The sequence below is a fragment of the Protopterus annectens genome, chromosome 7.part0, assembly GCF_019279795.1.
Source record: "Protopterus annectens isolate FY-2018-M chromosome 7.part0, PAN1.0, whole genome shotgun sequence".
Classification (NCBI taxonomy): Eukaryota; Metazoa; Chordata; order Ceratodontiformes; family Protopteridae; genus Protopterus; species Protopterus annectens.
Window position 1 is genome coordinate 1710866847 of NC_056739.1, and position 19343 is coordinate 1710886189.

The 19343-nt window shown below is 36.8% G+C and overlaps 1 protein-coding gene across 1 annotated transcript in view; it reads left to right on the forward strand.

Moving 5' to 3' along the window:
• LOC122807193 (aldehyde oxidase 3-like) overlaps positions 1-19343 on the forward strand; it is a 1326697-nt gene that overhangs the window by 925523 nt on the left and 381831 nt on the right. The window contains exon 29 of the mRNA XM_044078243.1: positions 5717-5791. Within this exon, the coding sequence (XP_043934178.1) occupies positions 5717-5791 (75 nt within the window). The remainder of the gene's footprint in view (positions 1-5716; positions 5792-19343) is intronic.

A 19343-nucleotide genomic window follows, 5' to 3' on the forward strand; every position in this document is an offset into this window, starting at 1 on the left:
TGCGTACACGTGTGTCTGTCTGCTGCAGCAGGAATTACTCTAGAATATGTCTGATTCTGTGTATATCAAATGAGTACATATGAGCCTCCCCCTCCTTACATGCTGATTATTATAATAAATAAGATTATCAAATATGCCAAGCTGGACTTTAATATTACAATAACAGTGGGCGGGGCATGATGCTTACCTGGCATTTGATAAATGCATCCTATTCTGTTTTAAGAATTTCCATGGAGGTTTGGCCATAATTTTTGGGATCTAACAGATATTCTCAGCTAGATGGTCAGTACTTGTGTATTTCCTTAAATTCCTGCCTTGGCATTATCACTCAAATCCTTATTCATTTCAGCATGCAAGTATTTTTGTATATTCTCTTTTTGCATATTTATTTATTTATTATCCACAATGTAAACAAATTTTGCAGTTGCATTTGGAAACATCTTCATCCCTTGTTACCAATTATTTGATAACAAGCCTGCACAAATCCAAGTGCTGCTATTCATGTCAGAAATACACCCCACCCCTTCAAGGCCCAGCATTGTGGTATAAAGGGATAAAGGCCTGACCTCTGCCCAGATGATATGAGTTCAGGTAGCAACACATGCTCTGTAACAGCCAGGAAGGGAAAGATGAGACTGAGAGGCTTATGTTGTCTCACCCATCCTGGGAGAGAAAGAGAGGTGGCCACTGCTGGTCATTGTTCCTGTGCAAATGAAAGTCTTCATTTTGACCATTAACCAGGGTATGTCTGCTTGGTATTAAAAGCTGATGATGATAGTTCTATGTAGCATATACATGACAGCATGGACACATCAGTGGGAGGGCATACATACATTGTGGTGATATGGTAAACATATCAGCCATGTGAGGGGATTAATGGTTAGTAAAAATATCCCCATAGGCCATGTACAGTATGATTCAGGCTGCTATCAGGTGGTATGGAGTCAAGTAGTTCCCCCATCTGAGGAAAGACAAATAAGTATGTCTGGTGGGGGTAAGCCTACTTGGCTGGGGGACTAGGAAACCCATCTATGATCTAGACAATAAGGCAAAAGTAGGGGCAAAAAGAACCCCAGTGGCTGTGTGGATGGTGCCCCTCTAAGGTTAACCAGTTAACAAGTTAAGCAAGAGATGCTTTACATTTTCTGAGAAAGGGGATGCACAGAATTTTAAATTTATGATTTTAAAGATGATTTATATGCCACTAAGTGGCAATGACATTAAGCTATTAACTGAGTGTGAGGAAATGCGCTGGATACTAAGACTGAAAGCACATATACTACCAGGACTTAATGATGCTTTCACCTTAAAACCAGCACTTAGATATTTTCATGAGTAAGTTTAATTATTTAAAGCAATTAAGAGATAATTAGTCATGTGATATGCTGTCTTTTATAAATTCTTTTAAAATCAATTTTATGTTTTTGCCTGATGAAGCCTGTTGGCGAAAGTTTTACTTGCATATTAAAGTCACATTTGTTTCCAGTGGTTTCCAGTGCTCTATTCATCTTCTTCAGTGCTTTACATTTGTTAAGACTGAGTCTCATGTTATAGTTGTGCTTAACTGATTTGTCTTTTTTCATATTATTGCAGGTGGTTCTGCTTTCAGTCTTCTGTGAATCTCTGTGTTGCACCTTTACAATTTCAACATTTTAATTTTTCTACTCCCGCCTTACAATTCACTGTCAATGTGTATATCTTAAAGTCTTAAAAATGGGCAGGCATCTATGTAACACAAACTGATGTACCATAATCTATTTCTGTTACAGTGGAATTAAAATACATTTTATGTGCTCAGCATCCATGGTAGCTTTGAGTAGTTTGGGAAATATTATTTAGTTTAAATGTATCAGTAAAATGTATAATAAAGATGCTAATTTGGTCGACATGTTATAATGTTTCAAAAAATTGAAAAGTTGTAATGATTTAAGCATTTCAGTATTTTAAATCAATATTGTAGTCATGGGGTGGGAAATAGTCAATGATGTGTTTAATAGAAATGGCACAAAAATGATGAAGCAAGCAAAACAGCAGAGCCAGTTGCACAGAAGTGATGGGTTTGATTTTTTGTTCCGGTACAATGGGTCTAACTGGGAAAGGTGGAGGATTTGAGGAATGGAAGGTAAGCTGCCCTCCTTGGCAAATGACTTTGTTTTTTTTACTGTCTGCTTGTGCCACTGGGAGGGGGGGCAGTAGAGGTGGCATCAATGTCCTCACAGAGTGGCAAATGCATAGCTGCCAAATTATGTAACGTATGTTAATACTTAACCCTCCTCTGTTTATTGTGAGAGTAAGCTATAAGTTTTCTGAATGTTTGAATGCATTTATTTAGCCATATCTCATATGTTCATATGTTTTACTTAATGCTATATTGCAGTATTATGAATAGTCATTGGCCACTCTAGTCACAACAAAGGAGATTTGTGTCATTTGTAGCTGTTGATCTGTACTGTGATTTGTTTTGGAGAGTGGGTTCCAGAAACAAACCTTTATCCTGTTCACATATTTGTACTCCAAAATGTCCCATGCCTTAATACTTAATATGTTATATGGATTGCTATAAAAACTATTGGAGAAAACTTTCTAGTACTGGCATGACTACCTAGACATGCCTTTCACATTTAAAGCCCTCTACTATATGATCAGAAATTATTTCAAAATTCTACCTTCCTCTAATGCACTACATTTGCTGACAATTTCCTTTACCATTCAGATAAATGTCCAGCCATTAAATTTCTCATCCAATGTTATACTCCATCAGACCTCTCTACTCAAGCTGCTTTCCTTGCCTCATCCGTAAGATCACACAACAGTTATGGTGATGCTTTACTTTCTACTTACCTATCTAAAACCTGAAATAATCTTCCTGTTACTCTTTGACAAATATCAATTTCAAAACCTTTAAAGTTGGACTCAAGGTCCACTTCCCAAACTCTTGGGTCTGCTCCTGTACATGTTCCCTCAGCCTAGCCCTTTCCAGCCTCAGCTTCCTATTCATCTAACTTTGTCATAAGGCCTGATATCATTTTACCACTGTTGAACTCTATATTATTTCTTGTACATTTTTTATATTTAATTATTGCTCCATCCATGTTTCTTTCTAGCAATAATTCCCCCCTTGCAGAAGACATGATCTCTTTTTTCTCCTAAGACTCATCTTTGTAAAGTACTCCACATTAACGTATCTTCTTTTACTGTTTTTCACTTGTGTGTTCTTTTCTTCCAAACTCATCTTACAATTTGCTTATGCTTTCTATCAGCTTACCTTTCTTCATCACTTTTATATCCCTTTTCATGTTCCTTGTCCATTAATCTGTATGACTTTTATATTATTATAGCGCATGGAACATGGCACAAGTATTATAATGGGTCATTCGAGCAAAATTAATGCACAGCTTTCTTAAAAGAAAAAAACACCACACAAATCAGTAAAGTGTTTCTGCAGAGTGAGACACAATCTCAATAATTTTAAGCACCCCTGCTGAAGCTTTTAAGACTGGGTATTGTAGTAGGCAGTAAAATCTGTCAGTACTGGCCAACAAATGACAGTAGCAGAATTTAAAAAAAAAGCTTTCTTTATGCCTGCTGTCTGAGCCAGTAATCTGTCCCTGTCTTTATTTTCCTAATTTAAGACTCATCTGCTATGTGTGCCAGAAATCTGTCTCTGTCTATCTTTCCCTAATGTAAGACGCATCTGCTGTGTGTGCCAGTAATCTGTCCCTGTCTTTCTTTCTGTAATGTAAGACCTATCTGCTATGTGTACCAGTTATCTGCCCTGTCTTTATTTCTGTAATGTAAGACCTATCTGCTATGTGTGCCAGTAATCTGTCCCTGTCTTTATTTCTGTAATGTAAGACCTATCTGCTATGTGTACCAGTAATGTGTCCCTGTCTTTCTTTCTGTAATGTAATACCTATCTGCAATGTGTACCAGTTATCTGCCCTGTCTTTATGTCTGTAATGTAAGACCTATCTGCTATGTGTGCCAGTAATCTGTCCCTGTCTTTATTTCTGTAATGTAAGACCTATCTGCTGTGTACCAGTAATCTGTCCCTGTCTTTATTTCTGTAATGTAAGACCTATCTGCTATGTGTGCCAGTAATCTGTCCCTGTCTTTATTTCTGTAATGTAAGACCTATCTGCTATGTGTGCCAGTAATCTGTCCCTGTCTTTATTTCTGTAATGTAAGACCTATCTGCTATGTGTGCCAGTAATCTGTCCCTGTCTTTATTTCTGTAATGTAATACCTATCTGCTATGTGTGCCAGTAATCTGTCCCTGTCTTTATTTCTGTAATGTAAGACCTATCTGCTATGTGTGCCAGTAATCTGTCCCTGTCTTTATTTCTGTAATGTAAGACCTATCTGCTATGTGTGCCAGTAATCTGTCCCTGTCTTTATTTCTGTAATGTAAGACCTATCTGCTATGTGTGCCAGTAATCTGTCCCTGTCTTTATTTCTGTAATGTAAGACCTATCTGCTATGTGTGCCAGTAATCTGTCCCTGTCTTTATTTCTGTAATGTAAGACCTATCTGCTATGTGTGCCAGTAATCTGTCCCTGTCTTTATTTCTGTAATGTAAGACCTATCTGCTATGTGTGCCAGTAATCTGTCCCTGTCTTTATTTCTGTAATGTAAGACCTATCTGCTATGTGTGCCAGTAATCTGTCCCTGTCTTTATTTCTGTAATGTAAGACCTATCTGCTATGTGTGCCAGTAATCTGTCCCTGTCTTTATTTCTGTAATGTAAGACCTATCTGCTATGTGTGCCAGTAATCTGTCCCTGTCTTTATTTCTGTAATGTAAGACCTATCTGCTATGTGTGCCAGTAATCTGTCCCTGTCTTTATTTCTGTAATGTAAGACCTATCTGCTATGTGTGCCAGTAATCTGTCCCTGTATTTCTTTCCTTAATGTAAGACCTATCTGCTATGTGTACCAGTAATCTGTCCCTGTCTTTCTTTCCTTAATGTAAGCTGTATCTGCTGTGTGTGCCAGTAATCTGTACCTGTCCCTAATGTAAGACATATCACTCTGTGTTTTTGACAGAGCTCCCTAACTACTTTATGGCTTTGAAAGCTGGCTAAACACTATGCACTTTTTTTTCTTCTGTAATTTGTACTACATGGAACAGGTGAAGCTCCATGCATTAAAAAAGATTATGGTCAGGTCACCGATCATAACCCTGCATTTTGTGTTCTTGACATGTTTGCCAAGATTTCACTTTTGAGGTGAATTTCTTTGCATCCATGTCTCAAATATATAATAACTTGGTTACAATCAGATACCCAATCATAATTCTCTATGTTACACATACCCCAAATTGTAATTTTTTATTATTTTAAAATTATTATTATGTACAGTCTAGCCATCTTTCATTGGAATGCTTGTCTTCTCTATATAACTTTATATTATTGTTTTATATAACCCAAATTGTACTTTTCCATTGTTTTTATTATGTGCAGTCTATTCTTCTTTCATTTTTACATGGAACTTTTCTTCATATGCTAGGCCTCTGCTAAAAAGGGGTACATGCATACATAAACAAGTAAATAAATAAATATTTATTATTTAATATAGAGCTTGATTTACTATTCTTATAACAGAAATATGTAAAACTAATTACAAGATACATGCATTGTCAGATTTTTTTATTCAGATATTTCAATTAAATATCTGAAATGTACAGTAATAATTATTATTTTGTTATATCTCACCAGGCTGCCTGCCGAACTCTCAAGGAACGACTTGACCCAATTATAAGTGAAAATCCCAAGAAGTCATGGGAAGAATGGGTAAGAAATACTCTGAGAAAGGCTTTGTAAAATATAAAATAAAGTATGTGAGCTGATATACAGTGAAATAACTTTTCATACAAGTGGAAGAATATATTCCCATTTAAGCTTATGGTACAGTTCATTGATGTGTGCTGTAAATAGTGCAGGTATCCATAAGGAATGTAGTCTAGTAGTAAATGTACTGAAGTACGTAACGGTTAAAATTATTGCTTTTACTACTGCAGTAGAAACTGTACTGTCATGAATAGCTCCTGGCCCCATTTTCTCTGTCACAATTTGCAATTAGTTCCGGTGTGACAAGTGTTCAGAAAAAGAAAGAAATGTGCAGTTTGAGTAACTTCAGACAAAAAGCTCTGTTTCTAGGAAGACTGTTCTTTTAATTTTCCTCCCCTCTTTGCAGTTGACCATTGGCTGTCACAAGCTCCTCCCCTTATTTGCAAGGTGTACTGCAAACACCATAGCCCCTCCTGGGCTCAACCTGGCTCATGACTAGGGTTAGTGAGGAGATTGAGGATGCTGGCGCAATATCACACTGCTGCTGGGGAGTCTGCCATCACCCTAACCTCCATGGCAGGCTTGTGAGCCCCACAACTGCTGCCTTCTGGAGATGCCTGAGCAGTCTCCAAAGCAAGCAAGAAGTATACCACATGCAGCATGTGTCTTATTGCTGCTATTGCAGTAAACCTAGGCAGGCTCCCTTCCCCAGCATGAGCATGTAAGCATTGACCCCTCGCTCCCATTCTCCACCATTTGGTCCCTCCAGCACCCATGCCGTTAGTCGAATGTAGGTCATCTGGGGTGCATTAAAAGTTTTATACCTCTTTTACACAGGGCCAGATGCTCTTTCTTAGCCATTTATCATTGCCATGTTATTTAGCCACTCTCTGAACTGTACTTTGACACATTATATGGTTGCTCAGATTAGTAAGCCAGTCCAGTGAAGAACATATGCAACATCAGCACACATGCACAATTATGAATCTGTAGCAATGACCTTATAGTTTCTAAATGTAACCAGATGCTCAGATACTGTAGTACATTAAAACTGATTTGTTTGACATCACCCGAAAACTGTTGGCTGCATATCCTAAACATATTAGGTATACATTTTGCAAATGGCAATTAGAATATATGAGATATAAACATACAATGTAAGCTGGAAATATTTCCAGTGATGTTACATAGTGTCTAATCTTGTTTCAGCATTGAGTATAGGCTTTGTGAATTCTTTCCAGTGTTTATCCTGGGAAATGGCAGAGCTATCATTTTGTACCTTACAGGAGTGGGAATATTTTCCTATTACAGGTTTTGCAAAGGCCATATATCAGTGCATCCTCACCCAAGAACCCCTGTTATTTCAAATGCATTATTTATTTATTTATACTTTGTTGATCATGTTAGTCCCAGTATTAACTGTCTCTACTGTTACAATAGACATTGTGATTGACCTAATCTTAACTGGAGCATAACAACCTAAGCATCCATTTTCACTTCACCCACCACACCCACCTATTCATACAATTTTGTTTGAAAGAATTCAGCATTATTTGATTTCAAAAACAATGAATGCCAGATTGTTTTCAGAATATCACTGCTTTCTGCATAAGCAATTTTTTTTTACTTAAAATGTTGGCTATATTTCTTTGCTAAATCCTAGACTTGTAAAGTCTAAGGGTCATTCAGTTCCTTCACTTCAAAACCCATTTGTACTTTTAGATTTCCTTATATAAAAGGATGTTATCGCTTTGAGAACTTTCTGAATTAAATAGAAAACAAATTCAGAATCTCCAGTGGTTCCATAAAGGGCACATCTTCCAATCTGAGCTTTTTGATATCCTTATTCTTAAATGATATTGACAATGACCTTGTCAATAATATTACATTTTAGACAAGAAACATTTCTGAAGAAATAGCATATCCCATTTTATGTGGAATAAACTGGTATCCTCATAGTTCAGTATCATGTTACTATCTACTATAATTGTGACCACCTGCTGTTCAAAAACAATTTAAGTGTATATTAAAGCCCCGCAATTTTTAATCACTAACTTTATGCGCTTATTTTTACTCATCCCAACACCAGAAGAACAAATCATAACAGTTTCTCCTCACCTCTGTAACTGGACAGATGTCCACCTGTACAGATGAATAGGGATCCAAACAGAGAGATGATAAATCAACAAGCAAATGAGAGTAGTTTTGCTGGGACTGAATTCATGCCCAAGTCTTGGTGAGTACCTTGACTAGGTAGACCCTGTTTTTCACAAAATCTCACCAACATGACATTGATATATAGATTGCATTTTATATAGAACCTATCATGGGCAGAAGTAGGTTAAAAAATAAAAAATATAGATGGGCACACAAGACCCAGAATAAAAAAGTGCCCAATCCTGGTAGGATCACTGGTGCCAGAACTAGAAAATGACAGTATAGAATCCTCAAGACATGAAACCTTCCTACAATAGGGCTAGGACTGGTCCAGGGGAAGGATGCCCCCCCCCCCCCATTGTAGAAGGAAGTAGTATTTCTCAAAAATCACAAAAACTGATAGGCCAAAAAGAGCCATAAAGATGACAGAGTGGACTATTGAGGATAAGAAAGAAATTATGGATGGTTACTATTATGCAAGTAGCCCAGAATTTCCAGACAGAAGATATACAAAAGGATTAAGAGCGAAATTAGTGGAAAGAAAAATACTTCCACAAGAAAATCTGTCAGAAGCTTCAAATAAAAAGTTGTGTTCATTATTTATTTATTTATTTGCATTTGTTTACTGGGAGACCCACTGGGCCAGAGTGAGCCCATTGTCAGTGGAGGCCCAGAGAGAAAAGCTCTAAATCAAAATAGACATAATGCAAAAATACAAATTACAGAGAGGCAATACAGTAAAATAGATAGTATACAAATTATGAAATACTAGGTTAAAAATGCAAAACAAATTTTAAAAATACAAGACAATCATGCATATCTATCCAATGCAATAGAATATTTAGTATGCATGTGAATGTTGCAGTGACTACTGGGTAGAGAGGAAATAATAGTGATAGCTGGTTATACTGAAAGTAAGGTAGAGGTATTTGGGCTTTACTACATTAATAGCAAAATTAAATAGGAGATATAGTTAGCTACATGCTAATATATAGATAGCTTTTATGTGGCTGATTTTCTCATGTTAGGACATTTTAAGTTGATAGCACTGAGTATTTATATGATGAATCGTGGCATCTGTGTGATAGAAAGGAAGATGGTGATGAGCTGTAGAAATGGGCAGACTAGGTAATATTGGGTTTTATGTGCTCAGTCCTAGTACATGTTCATAGCCAGTGGGAGGATATGTGTTGGTTTAGGGATGTCTTAAAATGTTCAGGGTTGCTAGTTGTTCTGAGTGATGAAGGGAGGGTGTTCCATAGCTTGGCGCTGGTATAGGGGTAATGCATTTCACCGGCAGAAAGGTTGGGTTTTGCTACATTTAAAAGCATTTGATATGCAGATCGGGAGTTCTATTAGGGTGATGCATGGTGAACAGAGAGGAGGGGGCAGGGCTGTTAGAAGGCTTGTAGATTAGCTTATGAACTGTAGTTAGTTGTAGGCACATTAGATACTGGGGTAGTTCGAGCCAGTTTAGAAGTTGAAGAGGTACACAGTGGTGGGGGAGTACTTAGCACTTGTCACAAATTTTGTGATTTTATTGTAACATGCATCTAGTTTGGATTTAAGAGAGGCTTGGATGTTGGTGAGAAGTGGTGTGCCATAGAGAACGGATGGAAGCAGAAAGGAAGATGCAAGGCATAGTCTTGCGGAGAAGGTGAGGAAGTATTTGTGCCTGTAAAGGATGCCTAATTTCTGATGGGATTTTTGTATATTCGTGTTGATATGTTGGTCAAAAGTTCGTTTTTTGTCTATATTGACACCTAGAAGTTTGGTGTAAGGGACTACTTCAATGCAAATGTTGTTGAGAGAATGAATGATAAATTCAGTCTTGGTAAAGGATGTAGTTATTTTAGGGTTGAATAACATGAGTTTGGTTTTATTAGCATTTAGGGCTAAATGGTTATTATACATCCAGGTTTCAGTGGAGGTGAAGGCACTTTGGGTGAGTGACTGTAGTTCTGATGTAGATTTGGCAGTGCAGATGATGGTAGAGTCATCTACATATTGGATGACAGTAGCTTGAGTAATAGTGGCATGGAAATCATTAATAAACATGTTGAACAGCAGTGGCCCTAATATGGATCCTTGTGGGGCTCCTATATTGATATTAAGGAATGGAGAGAGGGATTGGTGCAATTTGGTTGCTTGTTCTCTATCTGTAAGGTAGTTAGAGAATCAGTTTAGGGAGGGAGGAAAGATGCCTAAATTGGAGAGTTTAGAAAGGAGAAGAGGGTGGAAAAGTGTATAGAAGGCTTTGGAATAATCATGACATAGTGAAGAGACAAGATTTCCTGCATCTCAAGCTTGGTTAACAGTGTCTAAGAAGGATAAGAGAGAGGTGGTGGTTCTGTGACCAGGCCTAAATCCATGCTGGGTTGAGGAGTGGATTTTGTGGTGTTGCAAGTAGTTAAGTAGTTGGCCATGAATACATTTTTCCAAGATTTTGGAGATAGGTGAGAGGATGGCAATAGGCTGGAAATTAGATATGTCATTATTATTTCTACCTTTGTGGAGAGGGAGAATAAGTACTTTTTTCCAGCTAGTAGGTATGCAGGACTCTTGAATGGATCTGTTTAAAAGTATACTGATGGGGTAGGCAACATAGTTAGCTGAAATTTGTAGAAACTCTGGTGGTAGGTTATTAGGAGAAAGTTTAAGTTTAAGAAGAAGTTTTTTTTTATGGGGGAGGTAGGTATGGGTAAGAGAGAGACGTTTGTTCTTGATGTTGCCAATAGGTCTGGGGGAGGTGGGTTGAATTGTGGGAAGCTGTTGGAGAAGTTGGCTATGCTTATTTTAAAAAAATGAGTTAGAAAATGAAGCTATTTTGGCTGGGGTCCTGTCTGGATCTGGAGAGGGATTTTCATTTTTGCCTGGGTTTAGTAGTGAATTTATGGATCTCCAGAATATTTTGGGATTTTGCATATGGTCGTTCTTTAGGGTAATGTAGTGTTCATGTTTGTTTTTGATGACTAGCTACTTTACTTGCTTTCATAGTTGTTTGTATTTAGTAAAATCAGAGGGGTTTTTACTTTGCTGGCGCAGCCTCCAGGCCTTGTCCCTGGCTTTCATGAGTTGTTTGGTAGGTTTAGTGAGCCACCTGGCCTGATTAGCTTTCACTCTCCTATGTTGGAGTGCTGCCAGATTGTGTATTACCTGGAGGAAAGTGGAATTAAAGAATTTCACAACATTATCCAGGGGAAGGACTTTTAGTGGATGACAATTGATACTTAGCAGAGTATTATTAAAGGTAGTTGAGCAGAAATGGGTTAGGTCTCTAGTATACGTATAGTGATGTGTATTAAGCAGTGGGGTAGGTTTGTAAATTATGTATGCAAGTAAGTGATCACTAATGCTGTTTGGAAGTGTACCTTTGGAGGAGATTCTCCTAGGGTCAGAGACAAAGACCCAGTTCAGAATTGAGCCACTGGCCTTTTTTGTGGGGTCTTGTTATGGTAGTAATAAGTTGGGTGTAATTATACAGGTTGATGCTTTTGGTTGGGTGATGATGTGTGATATCTAGCCAGTTAATATTTACATCACCAACTATGACTGTTTCATTTTCTATGTTATTGGCTGCCCAGGCTAGAATTTCCTCAACTATGGGGATGTTATTGCCGGGAGGGATATAAAGAACTATAATGCAGATGGTTTTGCTGTTATTCATTTTCATGTGGGATATTAGTATTTCGGCTGTGGAAAATGTGGGAATGGCTTTGTTGTATAGGACTATATTAAAAGTATTAAGATATAGCAAAGGAACGCCTCCACTTTTTTGGAGTCTATTTGTTCTTAGGCTAGCAAAGCCTGGCAGAAGAAAATTGGACTTTTTAATGTAAGGTTTTAGCCAAGTCCCTGTTGCTGCTATAATATTGGGCTTGTTATGTTCAATCCAGGTATGCAGATCTAGAATTTTGTTTCTGATACTTTGGAGGATAAGGGTAGTGAATTAAAAGATTTGTGACAATTGTTATGGTGAGTAGGGGATGGGATAGGTCTAGGGTTGGGGTGAATGTCACCACATGGAATTAGGTTGGAGTAAGTGTGTGAGAGATTAGCAAATTGCAATTTCTCTAAATGCGTGAGAGATTAATAGGTTTTAATTTCTTCCTGGAGTTATGTTCATATGTTGATATTAGTTTTATTTTGGCTTTCCCTGTAGGGGTAGAATTCTTAATTTATTGAGGAGGGTAATGTAATGTTTTTTGTGTATAGATTCGGAGATATATGAGAGTAGGAAGCAAGTTTAGACAAATAAGTAGCAGTTATGTGAGTAGATTTATAATATTCATTATTGGCTTGAGGTGAAGGCAATAGATGTTGCCAGATAATGGTTAGAGAAAGGCTAGGTAGTGTTGAGTTGGTGGTGAAAGTCATGTTGTAAAGAGGGGTATATATTGTAGGGAATTGTATTATTTATTTGTATAGTGAAATAGATTGAGAAGTGAGGGGAAGTAGAGTATAGGATGGAAGGGTGGTTGGCCAGTTGGTGCAATTAGTAAGATGGGGAAGGGGGATGAGTAGGAGTTAATTGGTTGGAGAGTGTGATTGGGTGAGCAGTAGTGGTGGGAGGAGATTGAGCTAGGATAAATGTAAGTGATCTGGGGGTGGGTGAGAATGGGGGTAGGTAGGGGAGCAGAGTGATCCCGAGTGTAACAATGGTGAGTGGAATGGGCAAGCCCTTTTCCTTGTCACCAAAGAAGAAAAAAGAAAAACAATCAGCAAGGTAAGAAAATAAGGGAAGAAAGCTAGCCAAAAAAACAAGAAACAAAGGTGGAGAGACTGTAAATACATCAGATTTGTGAAAAACATTCTATTAACCAAGAAACCTTGGAATTTTTGGAAAAAGAATAGACTGAGGAAGTCTGAAAATATAAAGAACAAAATTTAGAGACTTTTCAAAGGTATAAAAGAAAAATGGACATGGGAAAGAAAGAGATATTCGATATGGTGCAATATTTATGCAAAAGAGAAAGCCAAATTATTCAACACAAAAAAGGCAGTGCCAAATATTATCAAAGAGAAATACAGGCTAGGGCATCCAGATATGGAATATTTCACAATAAAAAAATAAGATCACAAAAAGGGAATGTAGAACAGAAGGTTAGTAAAGTAGAATTTAGAAATAGAAGTTGAAGTTATGGAATAATTGTGAAGTAAAGGATTTAGTATAGAAACTCTAAAGTTGAAGTTATGGAATAATTGTGAAGTAAAGGATTTAGTATAGAAACACAGGTTATATCACAGCATGATGGAACAATGGGTCCCCAATGTAAGGAAAAACAGGAGGAGCAGAAAACATCTGAAGAAGAAATGTGGACATGGGAAAGACAATGAGATTTAATATGTTGCAATATCTATGCAAAGGAAAAAGCAAAACTAATTAACACAAAAAGAACAGCATCAAAGATATTTGAATAAAAAATACAGGCAAAGACATCCAAACATGGGACATTTTGCAATACACAAAATAAGAAAACAAAACATATTAGTAATAGGGAAGATAAAGAAATAGAAACTGAGGTTATTCATTACCTCTGAAGTGAATGATTTAGTGTAGAAAATCTAACTCGGATAACATCACAGGAGGATGAAGGAATGGATCCCCAAATTAAGGAGAAACCAGTGGAGAAGGAAACATCTGATCAGTTTCCATATGAAGATACTTTGGAGCCTTCCACAGGAAACCAGTACAAACATTCATTCAGGTAGAGTCACACAGCAAGGGAAGGAACAGGAAACTGTGGCAACTCTGATGCAGTCAATGTTATGGAGTGATAGCCCACTGAGTTCCCATATGAAAGACCAATGGATGATACAGGATGAAACTGAAGAGAATGTGGCACAGGAAGCTGCTCTGGAACTTTCTATAGAATACCCACAGAAAATTGAGAACAAATAATGTGCTCTCAGTTTAGAAGAAAATGATCTAAGAGAAGAGTTGCTTCATTTAATAGAGATGGACAGATATATTAAGATCAATGAAAGATATAGACTACAGAAAGTCAATAAACCCCCCAAAGTTAGAAGTTTGATAAAACAAATGAACACAGTAATTAGGACTGTCCTTAGAGATTCATGTGATATAACAGAAGTAAATAGGATATATTACTGTGCAGCTAAATTAATAATAGATAAAGTCTTACCACAAAAAGACAAGGTTGTAAGGAAAGGAAGGAGAGAAATCGAATCCCATCATGGAAGTATCAAATAGAGAAAACTATAAAGCAATTAAGACAAAAAGTGTCACTCATAGAAGAGTATAGAAGAGGGAACAGATCTACAAAAATACTCAGAAAGATAGACTTGATAAAAGCAATGCGAAGTATCAGAACAGATCAGGATCTATTGTGCACTATTGCAAATACTAAACTAAAATATCAGTACAGGCAGAAAAACTTAAAAGTTATGCAGATAAATATAAAGGAAAATAAAAAATAAGCATTGCTTGATGACCCAAAACAGTTTTATAAAAAACTGGGAAATAAGGCAAAAGGAACTGAAACACCACGAAAAAAAGAAGAAACAGATACATTTTGGAGAAATATCTGTGAAGATCCTGTGGAACATAACAAAGCTGCAAAATGGATGGAAGAAGTAAAAGCAAGAATAAGAAGTTCAAATGTACAGGATATGAATTGGGATGAAATAATGGACAGAGAGACAGAAACAAAGTTAAGAAAAGCTCCTAAGTAGAAAAACCCAGGCCCAGATGCAGTACCTAACTTCTTGCTAAAATTAACATCTTTTTATGAAGATTTAGCCACGAGTAAGAATTTTTATACGCGCATCTGAACAGACACCAGCTGGGTTAACAACAGGAAAAACAATACACCTATATATGAGCGAACCTGCAAGCTATCCTAAAAACTATAAAACAATAATTTGTCTTCTGATGACATATAAGCTATACATTGGAATTGATGCCAACAGAGTTTATAGTTAGAAGAAAATTCAATCATGGCACTAGAAAAAAAAAGAGTAATAAAAGAAAGTCATGTGGACCAGAGGATAATTTCTTGTTAAATAAAGTCATAACGGAGAACTGTAAAAAGGGGAAGAATCTAAGTATGGCATGGTTAGACTAGAAAAAAGTATTTGACAGTATCCCACATTCATGGATAAACGAGTGCTGAAAAATATATAGAATATACATTACTGATTGATTACATTACAGCTACCATGAAACAGTGGCAAACAACTTTGCAGTTAAGCCATGATAAAGGACAAATTATTATTCCAGGGATAAAAATTCAAAGGGGGATATTCCAGGGTAACTCTCTGTCACCACTGCTCTTTTGTCTTACTATTAACCCATTAAGCTGTCCACGTAACATATTAGGTCATGACAAGAATTTGGGTCCCAGAAAACAGCAAAGAAGAAAGACTTCTCATCTTCCTTTTGTAGATGATTTAAAATTGTATAATTCATCAGATGAGGAAGTGAAAGCACAACTGCAAGTGGTCAAAACATTTTCTGATGATATAAGAATGTAATTTGGTCTTGATAAATGTTGAAAAGTAACCTTTAAAGCAGGAAAGCTGCAGCACCAAGAAAACATCAGTCTGGGACAGGAATGTGATATAAAAAACCTTGAGCAAGAGAGAGTATACAGATATTTGGGAATTGATGAAGGATCAACAGTAAAACATGAACAAATGCAAATAAAACTTAGTAAGGAATATTTGCTAAGGTGAAAATACAGTGAAAATGTTAAAAATAAAGCCCTGGGGATCTGTTCAAGTGTGTCATCTAACTAAGAAAGCAGTTAGTTTGAATGAGTAAAAGTATCAGAAAACAGCACCAATGTCAGTTATTTTCATTGTCAAATATTTACAATGTTTGATATTTTTATAACAATATTAGCATGTAATGTCAGCATTACTCAGTCCCATATCAGACTTTTAATAGTCTTTTAAATATTGGGGTCTTTTTCTGAGTTCTAGTATGCTTTTTATGGAGCAATAATAATATATAATGTGATGCACTAGTGGCAGAAGGACTTATACTGAAAGGCATTATAATGTGGCAAGACTGTTGCACTGGGGATTATACAAATGTTATAATACTGAAGTAGCTGAAAAGCAGTGGAAGCATGACTCACAAAGCATCATAAAAAATGATGATGTTTATATCACATGGGATCACCCATTGCCAACAGTTAAAAAAATAGATGCGAGAAAACCAAATATAGTAGTCCATGAAAAGAAGGCAAAAGTAGCATTGATTTTTGAAATTGCTACATCCAGTGACTATAGTAAAGTCATAAAATACCAAGATTTGCAGGCAGAAATTTGGACAATGTAGTAGAAAGATATCCAGACAGATCCAGTATTAATAGGAGCAATGGGTCTTATAAAAAAATAATTTACAACCATACTTAGATATGTTATTGATACATGTAACTCTGCATGAATTGCAGGAGTCATTACTGGGCACATTCTGGGTGCAAAGAACACTTCTGGCTAATATCAAAGACTAAAACAATACTAATTTCATGAACTTTAATCATACTTTGACTTAGGAATGGGGTCCATTCCCCTCATGCTATTAGAAACCCAAAAGACTTGGAGAAATTAAAAAAAAAAAAAAAAAAAAACAATAAATCACATAACTCACCTTATACCTCTTTCGCTCAACCATCCCATTTATAAAAAATTTCCCAACAAACATACTTTAACATGCCTGATCCTCCAAAATCGCATCTGTTTGCATATTAATGGAGCAAACAAATAGTGAAAGCACATTGTCAAACAATCCAACTAAATCTTTTAAACATCAATACAGGAGTTATATGCAATAAAGTAACAAACCTTCATAGATGGGTTTCATGTCAGGCACATCATCTCTTCTTAGTCACTGAGACCTGCTTAAAACCAGCGATAAAAGATGAAGAAATGTTCCCCTTGGGTATAGCATACAACAAAACAATACTAAATGCAAAAAAGGTGGAGGAGTGGCCCTACTTCACTCCCAGTCACTATAACTAACCCCCCACTCATGACAGATCCCCCAGTTTAGTTAATAATACTGAACTGCTTATCACCTTATTTAAACTAAACACCCACAGAAGTATCAGCCTTGTTACTATATGTGCTCCCCCAGGAAACAACATCACCACTATTGAAGACATAGTCTCTTGGATAACTAGCAATATCTCCCACAAAACTATAATCCTAGGAGGCTTCAACACAGACTGGAACTCATTAGTTACATATACACCTTAGCACTCCATAAACCAATATGGATTCACCCAGCTTATCAGACATAATAAAAATAATACTAAGACTTTCACTTTAGACTGGATACTAACATATGATCCCACTAAAATTACACCAGCCGGACACTCCGTCACTCCATTAGTGATCATCTCCCAACCTATGACAAGAGGCATCTCTTATCCACCCCAAAACAATACCACTTTAACAATGTACAAAACACAATACAGTTGAAATATAATATTTTTGTAATGGTCTTAAAATCATGCAAATGGTATCCCCCTAAATATCTCCCACTTGATCAAGCAATGCTACAGCTTAACCAAACATGTCTTAGCATTCTAAACAAAATGTCTCTGGTTAGAAGAAAATGAATTAAAGTAAACCCTGCACCATAGCTTAAACATTCAACCAAAAAACTGCTGGGAAACAGAGATAAAGCCTGTTCAACGTGGTTAAAACATAAAACACTACAGAACCACCAAACCTTCAGACAACTTTGAAATCTCACTATAAAGAAACTAAGTGAAGACAAAAACAAATTCCTTCCTTATTTTGCCAAATGTGAAGTTAACCTAAAATTCTTCTGGAAATCGGTGTATAAATTGCTTCACCAGGTAGGACAAAACAGCCAACTCCACCCCTCCCCACCAAAAAAAAGTATCTCCACTAACTTCTGTACTCACTTTATCCAAACTACCACCAACCTTGTTAAAAATGACACTTATGACTGACAACCTGTACTCTAGTCCTCTCAGTGCCAGTTTTCTCCAAAAATCATTCTCCACAGACAATTAAAACACTGCCCCCCCAAAATGAGAACCCACATCAATGGCTACAGACACTCTTCCAGCAGAGTACCTTAAAATTTTTACAGAGGCCATAGCTTATCCAATTTCCATTCTATTCAACAAGTCAGGTCAGAAACAGTACATTCCCACCATCTGTAAAAGATACTACATGATATCACTATATTTGATATATTTCAGACAGCGCAGTGATGCATCGGTTAGTGCTGTCACCTCACAGCAAGAGGTTCTCTGGTTCGATTCTCAGCTGGGTTGCCTTCTGTGGATATTCTGCATGTCCTCCCTGCGTTCATTTGGGTTTCCTCCAGGTGCTTTGGTTTCCTCCCACTTTACAAAGACATGTTTGAAGTGTTTCTCCCTGGTCCCCTGCTGAAAACAAGCTTTTGTCCTAGTTGGACTTTCCTGGTAAATGAATGTTAAATAAATACATAACATAAATATATAAAGGGGTGACTGAAGAAGTGTTGCCCAACTGACATTCTTGCAGCCCTCCCAAAAGTTCTTAACAAATGTGCTCATATCTAATTAGTCCAGTATTTCTTATACAATGAAATTACCTCCTGGACACATTACACCTTCAGATCCAGTCAGAGTATTGCAACTTCACGTTTGGACTAAATGAATAAAATCAGCCTCAATAAAAACGATGATAATATAGTCTCTACTCTATTCTTAGCTGTCTAAAAGCATTTGACACTGTCTCATACAGCATACTCTTGAAAAACTAAATTCATGGGCCTTGCAAACTGAGCACTATAATGGTTTGGTAGCTATCTTTCAAACAGTCACCAAGATGTGAATTGGGATTCCAAACTCTTCTCCTTTCTCTCAGTTGCAGTGCACTTACAAGAAGTAGTAAAGAAGACATATCAGAAGCTCAGAACTTTATACTGCATAAACAAATTTCTCACTGAAGGATAGCAGAAAAAATATAGCCTCTGCCTACCTTCATCCAGCAATACTTCATGGTTCATACTTACTAATCTAAAGTTCAACATGTCTACTAAGCTACAGCAATGCTACAATAAAACTGCAAAATTCCATGCAACCTCCCTTATAGATCTCATCATTGCATAGCTATCCAATTTCATTGAATAGCTTTATAATCAAAAATTGCATTAGTAGAAGTCGCTTTTGTGAGATAGCGATACAGTGAAGATAGGAAAAGTTTCCCTTTCCTCACTGTAATGCGATCTTGGAGTTGGTATATATATATTTATTGGGGTTGTGGGGGGGTGCAAACCCCCACAAAATCAACTTCTATTAATGCAATTTTCGTTTATTAAGCCAATCAATGAAAGGCCTTTTTGATGCCATGTCATAGACCCATACTGAACTAGCCTATAAACAAAACAAATGCTTCAATCTAA